Raw genomic sequence first — 23,679 nt, 5'->3', positions numbered from 1 at the left:
GAGCCCTCAGCCCTGATACAAGTGATGGGCTTTACATACAGACTGTCTTAGGCAATGGCCATATGTGAGAGTGAACTCCATGTTGGTGAGAGGTTTTATCACAGAGATCACAGTACCACCCCTGGCAATATCTTCATCTGCTTTTCTCTCCAGGCGTTTAGGCATCATTCGGGGCCACCATCAGGTTTCTCGACTGAGATGTTGACTCAGAGATGACAGTCCTGGTAGTCTGGGCACCTGTGCAGTTCTTGGCTCACAAATGTCTGACACAGATCAGCCTCTGCTGCAGCCTCTCAACTTGTGATCTGTTGCAATGTTGCAGTCTGATCACTGGTGGAAAGGAGACTGAGGAAATGCTTCCTCTTGCCTGCCACAGAAAGACGACATCATCTTAGCCTAGACAAAGTCACTGGATTGGAGCTAAAGGGTTTCCTTTTATTTAGTGGTCTCCAAACTGTGGCCCAGGGGCTAGATGCAGCCCTTTGCATGATTTTATCCAGCCCTTGGAGTATTATTTCCCTCACTGACAGCAACACTGGGGCATATTGTAGTTCCTGCCACTGACAAAGTAGAACTATTCTCCCAACTGACAACAATGATGGGGCATAATTCATCTCATTGATACCAATGATGGGACAGAATTCCTTTCATTGATACCAATGATGTGGAACTATTCCTCCTTCTGACACCAATGGGGAGGCACTATTCCTTTCACTAATACGAAAAATAGGACACTATTACTCCCACTGACATCAATGATGGGGCACCATTACTCCACCTGACACCAATGATAGGACACCATTACTCCAACTGATACCAATGATAGGGCCCTGTTCTTCCCACTGACACCAATGATGTGGCATTGTTTACTCCCACTGAAACCAGGACATTTGCTTATCCCACTGGCCACAGTCTGCCCCCCTAAAATCTGAAGGACAGTAAACTGGCCTTTTGTTTAGAAAGTTTGGAAACCCTTGTTTTATGGGACTTGGGTCATGACTGATGGATCTTGGGAGCAGGTAGTGTCAAGGGGTGATGTCATGTGTCTTGGGAATAGGTATTGTTCAGGGGTGGTGTCGTACGTCTTGGGAACAGGTAGTATCAAGGGGTGGTATCATGGTTCTTGGGAACAGGCAGTATCAATGGTTGGTGTCATGGGTGTTGGGAACAGTTAGTGCCAAAGAGGGGGGGGGGGTAATGGGCCTTTGGAACAGGTGGTGTCATGGAGTGGTGTCTTGGGTCTTGGGAACAGTTAGTGCCAAGGGGTGGTGTCATGGATCTTGGAATTCAAATTGGCAACCCTAGTGCTACTTGGAAGAAGTGCTAACCACTAAGCCACTGTGAAGAGGCAGAGGACCACTTTGCTAATATATGCAGTATATAGGTGCCTGTCTGGAGGGCATGAGTACTTGTTCACAGTTATATCATCTGATACTTTTTCTTTCAGGGTACAGTATATCATCCTTTCTTCAAATGTTGCACCCCGAATGTAAGAACATTCCCGAGCCAAACCTTCTCCCAGGTCAACTTTCCCATGGTGCTGTCGGTGTAAAGGATGGAAAAGTCCAATGGATCTCTATGGCGTTTGAATCGGTAAGGGCCACAGAGATCACACATATTCTACTACAGGGATCAATGTGCCAAATAGAGGAATGGTATCCTCCATACTTCTCATAAATGTCCTTTAAGGTGGACCCATTGATATAAAAATTACAAAAAACCTTGACAAGTCCATTGTCTGAATGTGAGCACCTTGAGGTTCTTCGAAGAAACTATATCTATGTTGCAGTCAGCAGTGTCACAAGTTAGCCTGCAGTTTCGTTTGTGTTCTTACCTTCTTGCTGCAGTCCTGTTCCTGATCCCTTCTCATGTGTTTGTCTGTGCTCATCTAAGGGCGTCATCTACTGTCCTCTAGGTTTTATTTCCTTCCCTTCCATCACTTCCAGTCCCGCCTCCTTGTCTGCCTGTCTATATAAGATGTGCTCAGACTAGGTCACTTTGCCTGAGCAACGGCTTAGTTGGTAGAGCTCCCACGTGGTCTGCTGGCTGTATCCTATATTGTCTACTTCTACCGACCCAGGCTTCGTTCTCCGACCTTGCTTGTTTTCCGCCTGTCCTGACCTTGCTTATTGGATTCCCTTTGTCTTCTCCCATTATACTCTGCTCCTGCGAGCGGTCTCCTCCACCTCAGCTGGGTGTACCTGGGGGCCGCAACCTGCTCCCAGCTTGCTGCAAGTCCATCCCCACCATCAGGGGCTCTGGTGAACAAGCAGGCTAGGGCTTAGCCTCAGCGCCCTGGGGAACCCCAAGTTGACGATCCATAGAGCTCACTATTACAGGTGCTTACAAGCAGCTTACTAAAACACCAGTTCTTCCCAGCTGTCCCCAATTGCAATATGGGTATCTCTCCATTGGCTGTTGAGACACTCATTGTATTATGGGATGGTGGGATTGCATGGGACTAGACTGTAGACTGTTACCTGTGAACCATCTGAAAAGCCTGACCCCTTTAATGAGCTGCTCTGTTGATGGGAATAGCCCAGGAGAAAAATTTCAAACCTAAATCCCTCGACATAAAAAGAGCAGAGCTATTCGATTGAAATTGATTTTGCTGGAACAAGTAATCTCATATTCATATGTGGAGCCCCTTAGGCAAAATTTGCTTAAAAGAAGAAAAAACTCCTATTTTTTCTGTATGTAGAGGGTATGTGTTTTTAAAGGTATTTAGAGGGTATGGATATGCTCTGGATACTTTAAGCCTTTTGTGGGGGGTTTTCACATTTGTGTGTATTAGATCAATAATTGTGTGTGTGTTTTTTTTTACTTTACTTTTTTCCAGTCTATTCCTATTGTTGTCTTTTGGTGGAAAAAAGGAAAATTATGAGGCTATTGATGGGCCATTTTTTGGTACAACAACAGGCCTGGAATAATCAAAAGGAATCTCCTATACCCTCATGTAACATTTAGAGTGGTTGTAAACCCTTATATACTCAGTGAAGTAACTGGCCTCGGGTAATACACAGAGATTAAACAAATTCTCCTACATAAGTTGTACCTGTCTATCTGCAACAATCCCTCTTCTGCAGCTATTTAAAGTGGAGAATTCATGCAGCTTGTCTGAGCTTTCAGAAAACAGGGGCAAATAGCTGAAGTTACACTCCGCAGAGCTGAGTGAGAGCTGATTGGAGGGAATGGAGATACCCACATCACACAGAAACAGAGCTGAGGCTGTCAATCACAGGCTGAAGGTCCCTCCTTTGTCAACTTGTTACCTCATGGTGTTAGGAAAACCTGTCAGAAGGGACACTGATAGCAGAGGAAAGAGGCAGCAGACAGAAATGACCCTTAGTGTTTTTGGATTGAGACAAGTATACACCATAGAGGGATATACTTTGTCCATATTTCACGTCAGAGGTTTACAACCTGTTTAAGCCCATTGCACCCTTTAAAACCACACAAAAAAAAACAGTTTAAAGTGTATAAAACCATGAATCTATTTTTCAGTATAGGCTGCCAATCTGACAGACCTGATGGCCAACTGAAGAAGCTCACATGGCAAGTTTACATTGCAAGGTTGTTGTTTAGCATCATCAGCCTGCTCTCAGCTTTCCTTTTGTCCCCAATTCTTTCTCAAAATTACAATATTTTGCCAAAATCTTCAGATTTTACAACATTTTCTGAAATATTTTATTTGATCATATTTTTGCCAAAATTTCAAGAAAATTAAACATCTCAATTTTGCTCCTCCCTAATCCTGGCCGTAGTCCTTGTTAGATGCTGTTTAGAAATTGGAGGAGACAATGAGTATTGTTATATTCCCCTGTGTTGACTAAAATTGGGCAATCATCAAAGGTTTTCATGTAGACGGTCAGGACTAATTTAGTCCAGTAATTCCTATTTCTGTGGCTGATTTTATAAACATCTCCCTTGTGGCGAGGACAGTCTTCGCTTGTCTTGGACACAGAGCCTCAGCTCCTCTCAGTCTGAGGTTTTACCTGTTGGGTTATTCATATATTCATTACGATTTCATGAATTCCTCCAGAAGCCCTGTATAAGTAAGCATAACAAGATTGTTACCAAATCCTCCAGCGTCTTCTGTAGGCTAAAAATAAAACAAGGACGAGCATGGAAAAACCACCATTCTGGTGACCCCCAGGTGCTTTCCTGCTACACGCATGTATAATGAATGATTTATCTTCTCTCACAGACCACCTACAAGGGCAAATCGTCTTTCCAGACATACAAGGACTATCTGAAATGGGAGTCTTTCCTCCAACAGCAGCTGCTGCGTCTCCCTGCGGACTCAGCTCTCAAACATGGATTTCAGACCTGCGAGCACTGGAAGGAGATCTTCATGGAAATTATAGGCAAGTGATAGCTACCATAATGCTTTGTGTACAACCTTCCTTATGGTGCATTTTAGTGGCTACTGGTGTAAAGGTCATCTCCACCAAAACTATTAGTTTGCAGTGGGTTGAATCACAAGACTCTGGACAGCTCAAGTAATACATAACTAACTCTTTACCTCCGTTCTCCACTGCATTCAAGAGATATTTCTGCCTGAAGAATCTTCAACATTGGACACTTTTATGTGGGTTGGATGCCTGGCTTCTCTATGCATTCTGTGCTCCCTCATGCCGACCCATATATTACTACAGGACAAAATATTGGTGTAGGTGCTGGGAGAAGGAACCACAGCACACAGCACTCAACACGCACACACACACACACTGTAGACCAGTATTTCTCAACTTTTTTAACGTGGAGGAAGCCTTTAAAAAAACTTTTTGGTCTCAGGGATAATGATAATTACCACGTCTTCAGCTCACAGTATAATAGTATGATGGTCAGTGGGAAGAATGTTCCTTATAATGGTGATCACTGGGAATAATACTCCTTACATTCATGGCCACAGTGAGAAGACTCACTCCTTACAGATTTTTTAAAAGATCAATTGTATCAGTGGGAACCTATCTTAAAGGCAGGAATTGCTCATTGCTCAACGAACTCCTGACAACCGCTGGATGAACTCTAGTTGAGGCTGCTGTAGACTCTTTAGGCAGAAATATTTCTTGAATACAGCCGAGAACAGTGGTTCGGGCAGAGAGAAAGACAATAACTGACTCTTCTTTTCCACGCATTTAAAAAACAATTATTTTGGGGGTTGATTAGGTCACTTTAAAGCAAACATTTTCAAGCAAGAGTGCAGTGTGCTGTCCTGCTGGCGCTCAGGGGTAAGGAAGCTAGCGCCATGTTTCACTCATCCAGAGGTGGCGATAGAAAAGGTTTGAATGCCAATCCGATCCATGTTGATGTATGCAGCGGCCTCAACCAGTGCTGCTCCACTGACCATGCCCCCTCCCACTGGGGCTTAGTCAGAGTTACTAAGACCCTACTAAGACTAGGGTTCCATGACTAAGCTCCAGTGGGTGGGGTGAAATGCGTCGGAGGTACGATCAGTGGAGCAGCGCTGACTGAGGCACATACACCCACATAGACCGGGTTTGGCAAGCAGTGTTCTAAACATTTCCTGAGAGACATACTTGAGGTGCCATGGCCAGCCCCCTTCTGAAGATGTGATTTCTGAGACCATATAATTGGCATCATGCTTAACGTCTTGACCTTTAATGTTCATGTTTATCTTTATTTTGTTTGGGGATGATGTTCTGTAATATGATCCAATGTATGTGGTGTTGTATTTTTACTTATGGACCACTTATGTTTTAAACATCAAACATTTTGTAATAAAAGTGAATTATTTTAGGTCTGTTGCACTACTTTTCTGAGAGACCACCCAACTCTAAAATCCTCCATTCTGGATTTGGGCGGTTTATCTGCCATGGTATGTTTATGATACTTAAATGCAGCAGAAAAAGTATCCTGCTCCTCCAGACAGGGCTGTTCTGAGTGCCAGATCTGTGTAAATCTGTGGACTTAAATATAAATTCTTTGGCAAGTAAAATAGCTGATATATATACAGTGTAGGAGGAGCAATGAAGGTGCCATTGCCGGAAAGTGACCCCAGACCACTGAAGGAAAGGTAAGTATTGTGGACTTTAGTGTAGCTTTAAGTGAATAATATGAAAAAATAGATAAATAAATTAAAAAAAATATATATATATATATTTATGTTGGAATTCTACTTCTAGTGTTGAAGATGTGAAGACTATTACTCTGTTCTGTCTTTCAGGAGTGCAGAGCGCTTTGTATGGCTTGATTCTGTCGCTGGTTATCTGCGTGGCGGCCGTAGCAATCTTCACTACACACATTCTGTTGCTCCTCCCGGTGCTTTTTACCATTTTAGGTACAAATACAATGGCTCCATAATGCATTTATATCTGCTGCATAATATGCCATCTCATGAAATCACTGTTTGCCTTTCCGTTCTGTTGTGTTCAGTATTGCACATTGTCCATTATCGGAGATGCTTCATGCTCTGTTAAGGCTTGATGACCTCCAGGATGAAGTCTGAGACCATCAGATGTGGAATCTGTTTAGCCGCAGCTTGAACAGATACATTACACTCATTAGAAAATTGAATTTAGATTTATCTGCAAGCAGATATAGGGGGAGTGAGCTTGTATTGCAGATGTCTATTTTGAGAAAACTACATACAAAGAAAATACTTTAAAAATATATTGAGAGCTGAGAACCAATTATATTTCATACAGGGATTTGTAGATTCTCTCTCAATCTGCTGTCTGTATATCAGACTGTGCAGTCAGCTATGGGAGCTTATGCAGGGTGATAAGGAAATCAAAAACTCACAATGAGGGTTTCCAGCATTTATTTGGTATAGAAAATTTACAAAGTAAGAGTAAACATTTGAGAAATTAACAAGCATGGAGATCCTCAGACAAGTGAAGAGATGACCTGGTCCCTTCACCAATTTTTTGACCTCCGGAAGGTTTTACCCCCTTCATGACCAGAGCATTTTTTTGCTATTCAGCACTGTGCTACTTTAACTGGCAATTGCTCAGTAATGCAACACTGCACCCAAATGAAATTTATACAAATTTTCTCACACAAATAACGCTTTTAAGGTTTTGTTTTGATTTTTTTGCCATATAAATGAAAAAGACCAAACATTTTGAAAAAATAACCAAAACAAAATCTACTTTCTTCATAAATTTAGGACAAAATATATTCTACTACGTGTCTTTTGTAAGAAAAAAAATCCCACATCTAACACTGCGTTTTTAGGGACACGATACTATTGAGGACACTAGTATAGTTATGATCATGATCAAGATCCGTACAGACACTGTTATGATCCGCCAGGTGGTACCTCTGGCAACCCACCGGACGGGATCTCCCAGAGCGTGGAGTCTAAGTCCCGGTCTGCGTATTCACCAGGGCCCCTGATGGTGGGGATGGACTTGAAGCAGACCAGGACCAGGTCACGACCTCTGAGCAATCCCACCCGTGGCAGAGGGGACCACAGGGGATGGATACAGGAGGAGAGCCTGATGTGAAGAGACCGGCAGGCCCAGTCAGGATGGATGGATGGATGGATGGATCATAGTCAGATAGGCCAGTCGTTACCGTGGAAGCAGCGAGGTACAGAATCGGCAGGCAAAGGATAGTCGGGTCACACGCAGGGTCAATACCAGGGAAGTCAATCCGCAGAGAGGTCAGATAAGCCAGGGGTCAGGATAGGAGAAGGCAGCATAGTCAGGGCAATCCGGGTCAGATAGGAGAAGGCAGCGTAGTCAGGGCAATCCGGGTCAGTATCAGCAACAGAATTCAGAGTACAGGAACACAGGAAAGACCTCACGGCAATTTGTGACAGAGCAGGGCATCTTTAAATACCGCATCCTGCGCAGTCATTGGTTGCCCAGCGTGTACTCGCAGCGCCTACTGCGCATGCGCGAGTCTCCTTCAGCCGCAGCCGGCCGGGACCTAGTACCCATATCCCGGCGCGAGCCGCCGAGACTGCGCATGCGCCGGGACAGACGCCGCGGCGGACCCTGACAGACACTATACTAGTAATAGCAGTGATCAGCTACTTATAGTGTAATTATGATAGTGGCAATCTGGCACTTACTGACACTGGCTGGGAGGGACACTAACTGACAGTGACGCCGCTAATGACACTGGCTGGGTGACAGGAGTGATCAGGAGGGCAATCAACGGCATAATTGTGTGCCTAGCAAAGTGTATGTGTGCTGCTTTTACTCACAGGTTCTGGCTGGGTCACTCCTTTCTTTCAGTTCTGAATAGCAACTAATAGCAGGGAGAAATCCAACTAGTGTTATGTTTACAAACACACAGATCTCTGTGCTGTGATTGGCCACAGCTGATCAGCAGGTATACAGCCAAAATCATTGGCTGTAACCTGCTGACAAGCTTCAATCACAGCACAGATCAGCAGGGGGCTCATCCGCGCTCCTCTAAGCCAGGAAGTTCACAGTAATCTATGGGTACATCACAGTGCCTGGAGAAGCCTGCTGCTAGCAGTGAATGTACTGTTGGCGATCGGCAAGTGTTTGAGCTCCAATCCTGGACTGTAGTCATGTACAGTTAGGTCCATATATATATGGTCACAGGCACCATGTTAGTTTTTTTCAGGTATTAACCAAAACATATTCAAGCTATAGTTATATAATGGATATGGGCTGAAAGTGCACATTCTCAGGTTTAATTTGAGGGTACATACATCCAAATTGGAGGTAGGGTTTAGGAATTACAGCTCTTAAGAGTGGCCACCCCCCTTTTTTCAAGGGACTAAAAGTAATTGGACAATTGAATCAAAAGCTGTTTCATGACCAGGTGTGGGCTACTCCTTCATTATTTCTTCATCAAATAAGCAGGTAAAAGACCTGGAGTTGATTCTAAGTGTGGCATTTGCATTTGGAGTCTATTGTTGTGAACCTACATCATGAGTTCAAAGGAGCTGTCCATGCAAGTGAAACAGGCCATTGTAAGGCTTCAAAAATGAAACAAATCCATCAGAGAGATCGCAGCAACAGTAGAAGTGACCAAATCAACAGTTTGGTACATTCTGAGGAAAGAAGAATGCACTGGTGACGTAAAAAGGCATGGACGTCCACAGAAGACAACAGTGGTGGATGATCGCAGGATCCTCCCTATGGTAAAGAAAAACCCATTCACAACATCCAGACAAGTGAAGGACACTCTCCAGGAGGTGGGGGTATCATTGTCAAAGTCTACAATCAAGAGAAGACCTCATGAGAGCAAATACAGAGAGTTCACCACAAGGTGCAAACCATTCATAAGCCTGAAGAATAGAAAAGCCAGATTAGTTCTGGAAAAGCAATCTTTGGACGGATGAAACTAAGATTAATCTGTACCAGAATGATGGGAAGAAAAAAGTGTGGAGAAGGCTTGGAACAGCTCATGATCCAAAGCACACAACGTCATCTGTAAAATATGGTGGAGGCAGTGTGATGGCATGGGCATGCATGGCTTCCAGTGGCACTGGGTCATTGATGTTTATTGATGATGTGACAGAAGACAGAAGCAGCCGGATGAATTCTACAGTGTTTAGAGATATAGCCAAATGCTGCAAAGTTGATTGGACGGCGCTTCACAGTACAGACGGACAATGATCCAAAACACACTGCAAAAGCAACCTAGAAGCTTTTGAAGGAAAACAAGTGGAATGTTTCGCAATGGCTGATTCAATCACCTGATCTCAACCCAACTGAGCATGCATTTCACTAGGTGACGGCAGAAAAGGCAGAAAATGGCAGAAAGACCCACAAACAAAGAACAACTGAAGCCAGCTGCAGTTAAAACCTGGCAAAGCATCAGAAAGGAGGAAACCCAGTCTTTGTTAATGTCCATGGGTTCCAGACGTCAGGCAGTCATTGCCAGTAAAGAATTATCAACAAAATATTAAAAATAAACATTTTATTTATGATTATATTCAATTGTCCAAATACTTTTGGTCTCTTGAAAAAGGTGGATGGCTGCTCTAAGAGCTGTAATTCCTAAACCCTTCCTCCAATTTGGATGTACATACCCTCAAATTAAACCTGAGTGTGCACTTTCAGTCCATATCAATTATATAACTATAGCTTGAATTTGTTTTGGTAAATACCTGAAAAAATCTAAAATCGTGCCTCTGTCCAAATATATATGGACCTAACCGTAGGATCTCCTGCACATAAAATGTTACATATTCACTCATTTGCATAGGAATTTGCAGACGCAACACATTATTAATTGCAAGTTCCTGTTATTTTGGAACATCTCATTGGCTTGACCACAACCCAGACTCTTTCTGTAGACTGTATGGGCTATTTGTCTCTCTACATTGCACAAGACATTCCAACAACAATTTGTTCCAATCTGGAAAGTCATTCTAGCAAGCAAACCTAATTTTATACAAAGAACCTAAATTTAGCATATAAGCACTTATTGTTGTGATGTGATTATTAGTAAAACATATAATAATAATTTTTCTTTATCAAGGCATAAGGACTTTCTGAGTAGCCAGTTCCCAACTGGTAGCATGTGAGAGGAATGGAAGTGAGCCACTTGCTCCTCCATATAATTGGAGCAGCAATGGTGGAGCAGAACAGCGGAGGAAAGTGTATGTGTGGAAAGTTTGTGCAGCTAGGTTGACCACCATTAAAACAAATGTGTTGCTTTGTCCTGCATGGGCATCTAAACTTCCCTTCCTTGGCATACCCTACTGGTAAAGCTGGGCAGACCTGGTTCTGAGCCACATGGCTGCTGACAAAGCTAAGGTAGTACTCTTAGCTGTTCAGAAAAAAAGACATGGACACCATTTGTATTCTCTTTCTCCTCTTGTGTTGCAGGTGTAGTGTGTCTGGTGGTAACCATAATGTACTGGCTGGGATGGGAAATGGGAGCGGTAGAGGCCATATCCCTATCAATTCTGGTTGGCTCATCTGTGGATTACTGCGTCCATCTGGTAGAAGGATACCTCCTCGCGGCAGACAGTGTTCCTCAACATCTCAAGGAGGTAATTAATTGGGTCAACCTCAACACAACTCTAGAAACCAAGCTCTATAATCTATATGTATCAAGATTTTACGTACTACACATTTTATTAAAAGAACAAAATAACCAAGTTGATGCACATGATAGCAAGACTACAAGAGAGTAAATACGGTTTGCTTTACAAAATAGATTCGCAGTTGGCGAGGTGGATACAATATTACAAACAAAACATCAGTGCCATCTGTTACAGTGAAGGCGAAGTATTGATAGTGAGATGCTTAAGCCTGTGTTAGGAAGACAAGCTATCTAGAGTGGTAACCTTTCTCTGAATAGGCGAGTGGAAGCATATAAGATTCTTCTGACATCTTGTATATATGAAACTGCTTTAGGGAAATTAGAAGAAGAAAGAGAGATAAGGGATAGAGCATAAAAAAAAGAGGTAGCAGTATGGAATCAAAGGAAGGGCATGAAAGGCTATAGATATATTAAGAAGAAAGTAGTGGGAAGATTGTTGGGAATATTAAAGAGCACTGGTTGGGGAAGTAAAAAGGGAGGAAGGCTTGAGACTCCAGGGGAAATGTTGGAGTACATGCTAGAAAAAATCATCCTCATTGTCCCGTATCTAGTCTAGGTCCGTTCTCTTCTACGGTATATGGGTTGAAAGAGGAGATTCCTACGGGTATTTAATAAGTCCAAGGAATTAACATAGAGGTTAAGAGCAATATATTATATTTATAGTTCAAGGTTAAGAAAGTCCAGTCAGTAAGTTTCCACTTAGAAAATAAGAAATCAATAATTAGTACCAGGATTTACAAATTTAAGGCCAAATCTTTGTTCGTTTTCCAGTCAAATATCTCTTTATTCAAAGGTTTTTGAGGTACATAGGCTGATAAACATCAAGGAGAAAACTGTTTTGTACCACATATAAATCTGCAGTGCAATCAAGTATACAGTAATAGGAAGAACACTAGAACATTGGATTTGTCAATGGATTCATTTTTCGTTTTCAATCACGGTGAAAAATCGAAGGAGCAGGAAGAAAATTTTTCTGGAACGAGAAAAATGTGTTTTTTTTTTTTTTTCTTTTTGTTAAATGAAGTCCATTCATTACAAAATCAAATGCTAAAAGCAAACAAAATTTTGAAGTACTTTTGAACAACGTTCTTCAAGGCATCTAGCATACTGAGAAATTTTGTAAGGAAATCTACTAGTGTGTGGCCAACATAAATCCCTGTAGCTGTAAAAATTGTACACTCTGGTGTTCCTTGATAGGGCGTTTCTAAAGCTTATTCCAGATCCTTCCCATTCTCAGTTCTGTAGATAAGGAGACATACAAAGCCATTGCTGATTGGTGGGAGGGTCTACCATATTCACATGGTCATTACTGGTATGTGATAACAATCATTACATTCCCCCACCATCTACTGTATTTACAAGTACCTCACCTGATTCTCGCATCAGTGTAGTATGGGGTGCAGACTCCTGGGAAACCAAGCAAGACAATGGCATCAGCATGGAGGAGAGGATTCTGGGAAGTTATGTCCATTATTGACTACAGTTCCAAGAACGAACATTAATGCTGCCAGTTGCATTTACTGGTGAAAAGAGAAAACAATTTAACATTACAACATGGCTCATATAGCAATTTTATACAATATATCACATTATTTAATTCAACGAGAATTTTACTTATCTTTCAATGTTATAACTCTATATTTTTAAAAACCTATGATCATTCTCAATATTTAAATGCCATTATTCTTTATAAAACATATACATTTTCCTCTAGTGCTCCACTGTAGTTTTATTAATTTGATAAAACTTTATATAGCAATGAAACCTATTTTAAAAGCTTCAGTGAAGGGTTAGAATCGCTCTTAGGTTCTTATCATTGTCTGTATCCTGGTTACAGACACAGACATTGTCTCCTTTTGGTGTGTCTTGTTGTCACTGAGCCAGAAATGAAAATCTTACCAGTGGGGACACATGCAACAATAAACACCTGACAGAGGTTCCAATGAATGAAAAATTTGCTGGAGACCTTTAAAATGGTTGCAAAGACTGAAGATTTTTTTTTGTATTAAGGTAAAAAAAATCAATCCTTTTGCATGCTATCTCCCCCTTATACTTACCTGAGCCCGATCTCGATCCAGTGGTGTGCACAAGAGCAGAGGCTGTCACAGCCTCTCTCAGAGAACCATTGGCTCCTCCTCAATCATAGCCAGTGAGTGGGGGGGGGGGGGTTGAGCCACGCTCTGTGTGTCAAAGGACACAAAGGAAGCTCGAGAGCAAGCACGCACAAGTGCCTCCTTTCCAAGCAACTTGCTATGGGGCACTCAGTGGAGGGAGAGGAGCCAGGAGTGCTGGTGGGGAACCCAAGAAGACGAGGTTCGGGGCTGCTCTGTGCAAAACCATTGCACAGAGCAGGTAAGTATAACATGTTTTTTTTTTGTTTTGTTTTTTTTAATGATCCTTTAGAATTACTTTAAAGTAGATGTAAACCCTACCAGTGTTAAAGGAATGTGTATTATAAATGACCAAATCTTCAACTTTTTCCGCCACTTCCTGTCTACATGCATTCACTCCAGTACCAGCTGCACATCATTACTCTGTACAGGCTTCTTGATGGTGACCATTAACGGTGGACTATGCCTAGACAATGGGGTTGATTTACTAAAATTGGAGAGTGCAAAATCTGGTGCTGTTCTGCATAGAAACCAATTGGCTTCCATTTTTTTTTTTGTCAAAGCTTAATCGAACAAGCTGAAGTTAGAAGCTGATTGGCTACCATGCACAGCTGCAGCAGATTTTGCACTCTTCCATTTTGGTAAATCAACCACAATGTGTGTTGGCACAGTCACTAGTGGTTTCCACCAGGCTTTTAACGAGGTGACAACACAGGAAAACAATTGGGAGACAGTTGTCACCCCCTAACAGGAAGACGCTGGACAATGGCAGGATCATATGTTCTATACAACATAATCTATACAATGGCATAATGTTCTATACATTCATAATTTAAAGTTTTTATCACCTACATCTAAAGGTCATAAATAATAGCTGTACCAGTTTCATGGTTTAGGAACTGTACCTGGTCAGCAGCATGATGTAGGAACAGCCCAGCTGTATGTCCTACATAGCGGGTACCAGGGGCGGACTGACAACTCATGGGGCCCCCGGGCAATAGGGGATCATGGGGCCCCTGTGTCCTTGCCCAAACTCAAAAAAGCCTATGAAAAAGGTACCAGGGGCATTTCATGGGGCCCCCTACTGACCCCGGGCCCTCGGGCATTGCCCGAGTTTCCAAATGGTCAGTCCATCCCTGGCGGGTACTAAAGTTCAGTAACAAATTTTGATTGTATCTCTTACCTCTTATTTCAGGACCCAACTGCCTGCCGTCAATGGAGAGTCACTGAGGCTGTTCGCCACGTTGGTGTAGCCATCGTCTCCAGCGCCATCACCACAGTCATAGCCACCATCCCGCTCTTCTTTTGCATCATCGCTCCCTTCGCCAAGTTCGGGAAGATTGTTGCGTTGAACACTGGCATCTCCATCGTGTACACTCTGGCTGTGAGCACGGCACTGCTCAGTATGATGGCGCCCAGCACCTTTGTCAGGAACAGGACTTCCTTCCTCAAAGCCGCTCTGGTGGTCGTCCTTTGCGCTGCCGGGAGCTTTTGTGTTTACATGGTCTTGCTCAAAACAGGGTTGACCATCCCCATTCTCAACGGGACCCCGCCGTAGAGCAAAAAAAATAATTTTTTTAGACGCGTTTTTATATACACAATTTTTTTCCTCAATGGTGGGTATTGTCAGAAGTGAACAAAAGCAACACACTGTGTTTTCTTTTACGACAAATGCACTTTATTTTATTGTTCTCTGATGCATACAACAGCAGATGGGCCAACAGGAGCTGTGCAGATTAATGAGGGGGCAGAACCTTTTGGCAAGTTTCTCAATTCATGGAAGCATTTGTGGCCTTAATAAGTGCTAGCAGTCTAAGATTAATGGACATTACAACGAAAGAGTGGCTTACTGAATTTAAAGAAGTTCCAACCAAATCTAAGAATTCAGTGCTTGAGTATTCAATGTAGATGAACATAATTCAAGCATTCTCTGTGTGCTTTCCATGAATGGTAAGGATTTCATGATGATGCTTCTCTATCCCCAATTGGCCTCTTGGTCTAATTAATTAAGGGTAACACATTTAATTTCTAATTGTAATGAAAAGTATAGCAAACTTTAATGGTCCTCCTTCAAAAAGTTGACTTATGCTTGAAAAATGTGTATAAAATTCGCAGCAGTTAATCAGTTGGGTTGAACTCCAGGAAAACAGCTAAAACACAGATGAAATACTTATATTGGAGACCTGATTTTGTTCTGTTACAGTTAAGCAACCTAGGTTTTACAGGTCTTGTCCTTCTCCCTCTCCCAGTCTGAGCTTTCCTGTATGAGGGCTGCAAAAGGCTGATACGTAGTCAAATTTGGATACTTACATTGCTTTCATTTAAAAATACATTTAAAGTGGTTGTGAACCCTTCCATATACCCAGTGATATGACTGGCCTCAGGTGATACACAGAGATAAAAAAAATCCTCCTACATAAGTTGTACCTGTTTATCTGCATCATATGTCCCCTACATCCATTCAAAGTGCAGAATTTACACAGGATTGCTCAGCTCTAAAAAGCAGGAGTCGAGGAGCTAAAATTACATCAGTGAGGAGAACTCTGAGAGTTGATTGGAGGGAAGAGACACCCCCCCCCCCCTCCACACAGCATGCAGGAACAGAGCTGAGGCTGTCGATCACAAATTGTGCCCTCCCTGTCACCATTTTTCTTTTGGTGTCAAGAAAACTTGTCAGAAGTGACTCATGTCCTCAGCAGAGGAAGAAGGCTGCGGAAAGAAATGACACTTAGTACTCTGGATTGAGACAAGTACACACTATTGAGGGATATAATTTGTTCATATTTCTGTTTGAGGTTTACATCCAATTTAATAATTCAAGTATTCAAGTTTACAAAGCTGTATTACTTTGTGTATTTTATATTTTCCTGGAGTTCAGCTTAATGGTAAAACTGTTAAGTAATCCTAAGCCAGAGAACAATTCTGGATTTGCACACAGGCCACACTATAGCTATAACCTCATCCTGTCCATGTCTTGTAAAGTCCTGTTCTATGTGGAGTGCCTGGGGTGCGATGATGACGTCTTTGTTTTTGTACAATGCAAAACTAGGAAGTGGACCTGGTGCCATAGGATCAGCACTGGGGTCATCACATGGCTGTTGGTGAAACTTCATCTAAAAATATTTTATTTCAGTTGTTCTGTGGCTGTTGGCATTTTGAACAACCCATGTGCTTCTCCTAAGCTTCAGATGCTGAGACAGTAAAATCTCTGCACCTGAGTTCACAGCATGACCCACCAATGGTGTTCATTACAAAGTTCTCCTTTTGATACTAAAGAGAACACAACAACAAAAGGTGCTCCAGGGAGTTACAAGCGGTTACTTGTTAAATCAGCCAACAGCCACCCAGAAATCAGTTTTACATTGCTTGATGCTGTAATGCCTAACTTCAGTCAACATATTTTTTTTCTATAGTATGGAGAAGGGTTAGGATCTCTGCCAGACTTTTATTCCTAACTGCATAAGCTGTAGCAAGTGTGCCACACCCAAAAAAAAGATGATATTTTATTATATATAAAGAAGAATAAAAAAAGCCAATGCATTTCAGAGGAATACTCTCCCTTCGTTAGGACTTGAATCAAATATCTCCTCAAATATCACTGGACTTGACTGAATTTAAAAAATAATTAAAATTCAATACACAATAATAATATCATACAATAATAGAATTTAAAAAATGATTAAAATTCAATACACAATAATAATATCATACAATAATAGTTGTCATTCTACTGAATACCTAATAAAATATCATCTTGGACTCTTGACCTATGGTTGTGGTGCTCTCATTACTGCTTCTGTAGTTGGACTTTGCTCAGGACCCTTTGGGGATTTTTGATACTTGTGAGCGGCCTTACCAAAGCGAGCCACATTGATCAATGAGATGGAGTTTCACAAGAATACTGAACATTAATAGGAGATCTTGCACCTCTTATGCATGTACTAGGCTTATGTTACTGTCTGTGTTTCTGCTGGGGCGACAACTGTCACTGTAACAGCTTGTCATACCCTGACACATAGGGTGTCATAGGGTGACACCTTTCTGAAGAGAAATATCCCCATATGGACACAGACAATGGTAGAACACTCCCAGAGGTTATAACCCTTCTCTTCTTTCTACAAAACTAAAAACCGTTTTGCCTGGAGTTGGGCAATAAGTTGAAGGCAAGGTGAATCTTTGATTTTCCTGATTTTTTTCATTGGGCATTGAATTTTCAGTATTGGATGAAATTTTTTGAAAAAAGAAATTGATAACTACTAAAGTTCAGCTCACAACCAAGGCCCTTTCCAAATGCAGTTAACACAGCTTCTGTACAGACTGGATTTTTCAAAAAGTTTTAAAAATGTGTATCGTCTATGAACCCTCAGGAAGGGTGTTCTATCTAAATGTTCTTTAAGTTGACATACATTGGTAGACAAATCTGTAAGTGATGCAACACAATTTTTACTCAATTTTTATGCACATGTTGATACAGGTACAGGTTTGAAGGCCAAGTCTGGAAAAATATTCTCCAAATCAGGTCAGGCTCCAACATATCAAATCACCTAGTGGGTTCTTATATTTTTTTGGACTCTGATCCCAAGATATATTTGCTAGAATTATTTGTTCTGTGCTTCCTCTACCTTGAAATTGTGACTATTACTGTCATGTTTGGGTTTAGGCAGAGTGAGGTAGGTTGCCACTCTGATGATCCTCGATTCACCCCATAGAGTAACATATGATGATTGTCACTAGAGATGAACAAACTTCTGAAAAGTCTGATCAGTCCTGGTTCCACCAAACTTTTTTGTAAAACTCAAGAGCCTCGGATTTTCTGGAAGTCAATAGGTATCCAAATAGTGTGTATCTTGTGTATTTTGCATTAAAGGATGCAAAATTGTTTGGGATGCTCCTGATGAGATAATGGGACCACAAAATTGAATACTAGTATAGATGGGTGGCTCTGGCCGTCAAGCTAATGGTGCTCAGGAAATTGTAGAAGCAGATATAAGGTAGAAGCAAGCTGAACCATATGGGAATTTGGACACCAAAATAACACTGAAATTCAGACCGGGACATCAAAATTCATGACATTTTATCTTATTCCAACGGTGTCCAAATTTCAGAATCAACTCTGGCAAATTACAGTTGGATTAAGAATATATTGTATGCACCCTGAGAACTCTATAGATACCTCCATGGCCAATGAAAAATGTAACCTCGCCAGGTAGCCTATAATAAACAAAGGTTGGCTGAAACTAGGCTATAAGAGCCAAATACTCACCTCTCTCACTGTCTGTGCCACCAAATGGTGCTATATGAAAGGGAAATTTTCCTCTGAACTCTTCAGAAACCAAACCTCTAGGAGTGTTGATCTTCTGGTTCTTCCTGCTGAACTCTATTCCACTACTGTGTCCTGCAATGACGTGAGGTTCAGTAGAAGGAACCTATGAGTGTAACAAGGGAGCAGGAGATGTTTAGAAGTGTCAAACACTGAAAGTTCAGAGGAAGATTTCTTTTTAATGGAGCAGCTTTCTGTGGTGTCTGCTTGAAGGGATAATGAGGCTGAGAAATGGAATCATTTGAATGCAGTCTGGGAAACCAAGAAGAAGCTCCTAGCAACTATGGAAGCTTTTTCATTTTCCCCATAGGGTTGACTTACAGTGATTCCAAAGGTTTTAATTGAAAAAAAAAAAACATGTTATACTTACCTGCTCTATGCACTGGTTGTACACAATACAGCCCCGATCCTCTTCTTTTTGGGATACCCACTGGTGGCCCTGACTCTGTCCTGGTGGCCCTGGCAAGCCGCCTTTTGCTATGGGGACATTTGAGCAGGCTCGCTCCTGAGTCACAGTCCTGTGAATGGACACTGTCCATTTACACACAAAGCGTGGCTTGACCCAGCCCCCCACTCTCTCCTCATTGGCTCCCTGGTTGTGATTGACAGCAGCGGAAGCCAGTGGCTCCCACTGCTGTGTGAGCCAATGATGAGAGAGAGAGACAAAGGAGAGAAGGGGCTCTCATGCACATCACTGGATCGAGATGAGTAAGTATAAAGAGGGGCTGGGGAGGAGGGCGTTGCACCCAAAAGGTTGTTTACCTTATTTGCTAAGAATGCATTAAGTTAAAAACCTTCTGCCTTTAGAACTGCTATAAAGTGGGACTATTATAAAAGAATTATGAATTCTATGATTACCTAAACAGTAAATCCACAGGACAAGCAAGACAGTCATTGAATTGCCAATGTCTAATCCTATCAGGTTTATTTTTAGCTACATTTGACGAGGATGGCCATGACAAAGGGAAACAGCATGATTCCTAAAACAAAATAACTAGCTGATGGGCCATTTGAACAACTGTGGCTCGGCCAACACACATTTTTGAGTAGACTTGGCCTTTCGGAGAGAACCCATGTCTTTTTTCTCCTTTTTATTCTGAGTATGCGGTTTTCAAAGCACCGTTGATTCACTTTTATGATAACTGTGCTTTTTTTTTCTATTGCCGTGGCACAAGACTTGGAAAATGTACAATCAAATGTTATTATGTGTGAGCTGGTCAGCAATTCTTAGTGTGTTACAACATGTTTTGCAAAAACTACAACTAAAGAACAACAAAATGACTGTTTTCTAGGATAATTTCACTTTTTTCTCACATTTTTTTAATGGCACAAATGAAAAATAAAAATTGTGATCTTGACAGTGCACAAAGGCACGGTCGGAAAATACATAAAAGTCTGGAAGAACATGTAGCAGCCTTGCTGGTTCCCAAAATGTTAGCTGCTCCCTGTGTGTAATCTCAGATTACTTCTCCGTGGAGTTTTTTGGAAGACTACAAGCAACGTTGTCAAATGACTTTGATTTTCTTTTTTCTAAAAGCACAAACAATGGCTATGATTGGTTCTTAGGAAAATGATATTTCATCAGTATTGATCGAAGGACTGTAGACTTAGAGGTTTGTTATTTGTTCATGGAAAACAGACCTGGGACAAGTGAAAGAATAATTCAATAGCTAATAATGCCAACTGGCTGGGGTACAGAAAAAAAATTCAACATTTCAGTTTTATGGATCTACTTAGTAAGGCAATGTCAAGGGCAATGATGTTGGGCAAAGAACTAAAAAAAAAACCCTCAGTTAAAGAGGAATTTGATCATTCCCCCCCATTATTATTATTTTTTCTCCCCCACTTACCTGATGCTGAGATGGCCACACTTCAGATACCCACACAGTGGATTCAGTGTAGTCCTGCTGGTCCCCGTACTGCCATGTTCACATGTGACATCATTGGGATCTGTCGGGTTCTGGTGCAACCTACTGATGATGCGCTGCTAGGTCCGCTCCCCTCTCCCTTAGTGAAAGGGATGACATGGGGCTCCTGGTGCCTCCTGAGATATGCATGTCACATATCCCAGGAGGCGCCGATGGCACAAACACCGTTCACCGAGGCAAATGACAGAGAGTGGGGTGCCGGGATGAAACTGAGTTTAAAAAAATAAAAAAAGAACCCAATATACAGTATGTACAGTATATTGGGTGGGAGGGATTCAGAGGAGCCAAGTCAATGGAATGGGTGAAGATCGGCTTTAAGCATTTTTCTGTTTCAAACTACCACAAAATGTATATCCATGGACATTTTAGGTCAAATTCTTTGAAAACAAATTTTATTTGCTCTTTGCCTCAACCAATACCAGATCAAGGAGACCTTCCCAAAGCCATGTCAGCTTTCATTGAGAGGTACTGATAGAAAAAGCTTAGCTTGCAGTTTAAGCCAAGCTGGGATAACACCTACTTTGTATTTGTTACGTGTTCCCATTAACACAGCATAGGTTAAAAATAAATAAATACAAATTTATGGTTATCTTTTCAAGGGCTTTTTATTTGCTTAAAAATCCTTCCATGTTCTGCCTGCTTTGTAATGCTTAGAAGGGGCTGTGGAGTAATATGTAACATAATTACCCTCTCTGTACTGTGTTCTCAGTACTTCAGGGCCGTGGATAAGGGGGTACCACTAGTCCTCCTGTACGGGGCCAAGGCCAGCAGGGGGGCCCAGGCATCTGGGTGAATCAGATTTGTGGGCAGGAAGGGTGATCGGCAAGGCAGGGGGGCAATTACTGGAACCAATCCCCTGTATGGCTCTCTGCAGCAGCTGAAAGCTGGCTTCTTCTCCTCTCCCTCTTGCTGGCTTTCATCTGTTGCAGAGAGAGCCATACATGGGATTGATTCCAGTAATTCACCCCCCCCACCGCACCCATCACCCTCCCTGTGCACCATACGTTTCCCTTTGCTGCCCAGGCCCCCCTGTGTACCCCCACCCCTGAGTGCTGCCAGCTTCCCTCCTCTCCTTTCCACTGGCAACTGCAGTCCCGCAAAAGGTTCCTTCATGATGGAGACTGAGGGAAGGGTCCAGTAAATATGTCACATTTACCAGCCCCTTTCTTTCCTGAGAGATCAGTACCAATCCCTCATTGTGTTCATTCATAACTGACACATAGTGAACTATGTGTTTTTTGTTTTTTTTTGAGAGGGCCCTGTCAAGTTGACTGTATGGGGCCCCATGGTTTCTAACAGCAGTCTTGCAGTACTTCATTATCAGCTGTAAACTAGATTTGAACACTTTTCTAACAAAGGGTTATTCAGTTAGGGAGGCAGTGCGGTTACAATACAATAAAATACAAGAGGGTTAAGAGGGCCCTGCTCATAAGAAATATTTAGAATCAGTCATGGCACCTTCTCCTTAGAAACATCTAAAAAGTAGCAAATATTTTTTTTAAGTATGCTGTGTCAATGGGAACAGCGAACAAACCTGTAGTTTGGGATTTTCTCAAATTTGATTTAATGTTCAGGATTGAAAGCCAACTGAACGTTTAGTTTACATCCGTTAAATACATTCCAGATACATCAAAACAAAGGTGTGCAAAGTCTTACATGTTCATTTTTTTTTTAAGAAAGAAGTCACAGTCTAAACTATAGAGAAGGATCCTTACTCTTTGTGTGAAGGCAATGGTCTCTCTGTAGAGGTCCGACCAGGGGTGGACTGACAACTCATGGGGCCCCTGGGCAATAGGGGATCATGGGGCCCCTGTGTCCTTGCCCAAACTCAAAAAAGCCTATGAAAAAGGTACCAGGGGCATCTCATGGGGCCCCCTACTGACTCCGGGTCCTTCGGGTAGTGCCAGAGTTTCCAAATGGTCAGTCCGCCCCTGGGTCCGACATGCCCCTAGCTAAGTCAAAACCTTAACTGTACAGTCAGCAGGGAGGATGAGTTCTGTCAACTGGAGAACTCTACATCCAACTCAGCGGGGGGTGTTGAACTTCTGCAAAGACCCCGCTGCTTCCATACAGAGAACAAGGGCCTTTTTGCAGCATGCTGACGGGGGACAGACTTTTCAACTCAGGCTGTGGCTGCTTTCTTAAGACAATGAACTGTAAGAATTTGAACTCCTTTTGTGTCGATGCACATGGAATGTATTTAGCTGATTCAGCAAATGTGATGTCATCTGATTCAGCAAATGTGATGTTAGGATTTAACCAAACTTTAAAGAAAAAATTTAATTAGAAATCACCAGTTAGTACATCCCCTACACAAAACACTAAACAAACAATAACATTTTGAAATTCCTTAGCATTGAGGAGAAAAGTGTAATTGAATTTTCATTACCTCACCTCTGTAATTTAAAAGATAACAGGATCTGCTCTGCCAAGGAGAAGGTGTAAGAGCAGAGATTGCTTCATATCCTCTTCTCTCTCTCTGCAGTAAAAGGAAACTACAGTTCCCATCAACCACAGGGAATTGTAGTAAATGTGGGCTGGTACACGAGGCCTGTAGATGTTGAATGTGTCTGAGAGTCTCAATCCACCCACCACTGTAAGTGGGGCTGAATTACATCACTGCTTCCTGGAGAAAGAACTACAGAAGGGATGTGCCAAGACCAGTGGCTGGGGGAATATGAGGCATAGTAGCCACCAATCTTACAAACAGGAAACCAAACAGAATTAATGGTTTTATCTGAAAATGAATGAGACTATTACAGAGCAACTACTGAGTGAACAAGAAGATGGATGACAAATTCAGTGACGGTAAGACACCAGCAACAAGGACATGTAAAGAAGTTTTTGCCCGGAGTTCTGCTTGAAGTATTGAGGTCAGGTTTAAAGTGCAACTCCAGCCCAAGCTATGTTGAAAAATTACTTTTTAATATTTTTTGATTACCTCACCATTGCACTTGGCTTGCCTTACTAAAGTTTGGTAGTCTTTGGATTTAATTGAAACTCTTGTCTGATTCTTCACAAAACAGCTGGGTGATTTCCTAACTATGTAAAAGTTTTACTACTTTGATTGAATAAAAGATATTTTAAATCTCATTTGAAGTAAGAATCATTTTCTTCCTCCAGCAGAGAGATAGTGGGGGAGGATGTATATGAAAATTGTCTGGGTAGAAAATATACTAATGTTTTAGAGCTACATAATCTCTGAGCAAGGCAAAATTACTGTAAACATACACTCACTGGCCACTTTATTAGGTACACCTTGCTAGTATCGGGTTGGACCCCCATTTTCCTTCAGAACTGCCCTAATTCT

General features: G+C 41.9%; 1 protein-coding gene across 1 annotated transcript in view; it reads left to right on the top strand.

The window, feature by feature from the left end:
• Window positions 1-23,462, top strand: part of DISP3 (dispatched RND transporter family member 3) — a 205,456-nt gene extending 181,994 nt beyond the window's left edge. The window contains exons 17-21 of the mRNA XM_089658398.1: window positions 1,448-1,593; window positions 4,208-4,367; window positions 6,191-6,304; window positions 10,791-10,957; window positions 14,317-23,462. Of these exons, the coding sequence (XP_089514524.1) occupies window positions 1,448-1,593; window positions 4,208-4,367; window positions 6,191-6,304; window positions 10,791-10,957; window positions 14,317-14,679 (950 nt within the window). The 3' untranslated portion in view covers window positions 14,680-23,462. The remainder of the gene's footprint in view (window positions 1-1,447; window positions 1,594-4,207; window positions 4,368-6,190; window positions 6,305-10,790; window positions 10,958-14,316) is intronic.
• Window positions 23,463-23,679: the final 217 nt, after the last annotated feature.

This window comes from Staurois parvus, unplaced genomic scaffold (assembly GCF_062004578.1).
Source record: "Staurois parvus isolate SC_StPar_1 unplaced genomic scaffold, SC_StPar_1.0 ptg001066l, whole genome shotgun sequence".
Lineage (NCBI taxonomy): Eukaryota > Metazoa > Chordata > Amphibia > Anura > Ranidae > Staurois > Staurois parvus.
The sequence above is the reverse complement of the archived record's forward strand: the minus strand, read 5'-3'. Positions and strand labels throughout refer to the sequence as shown.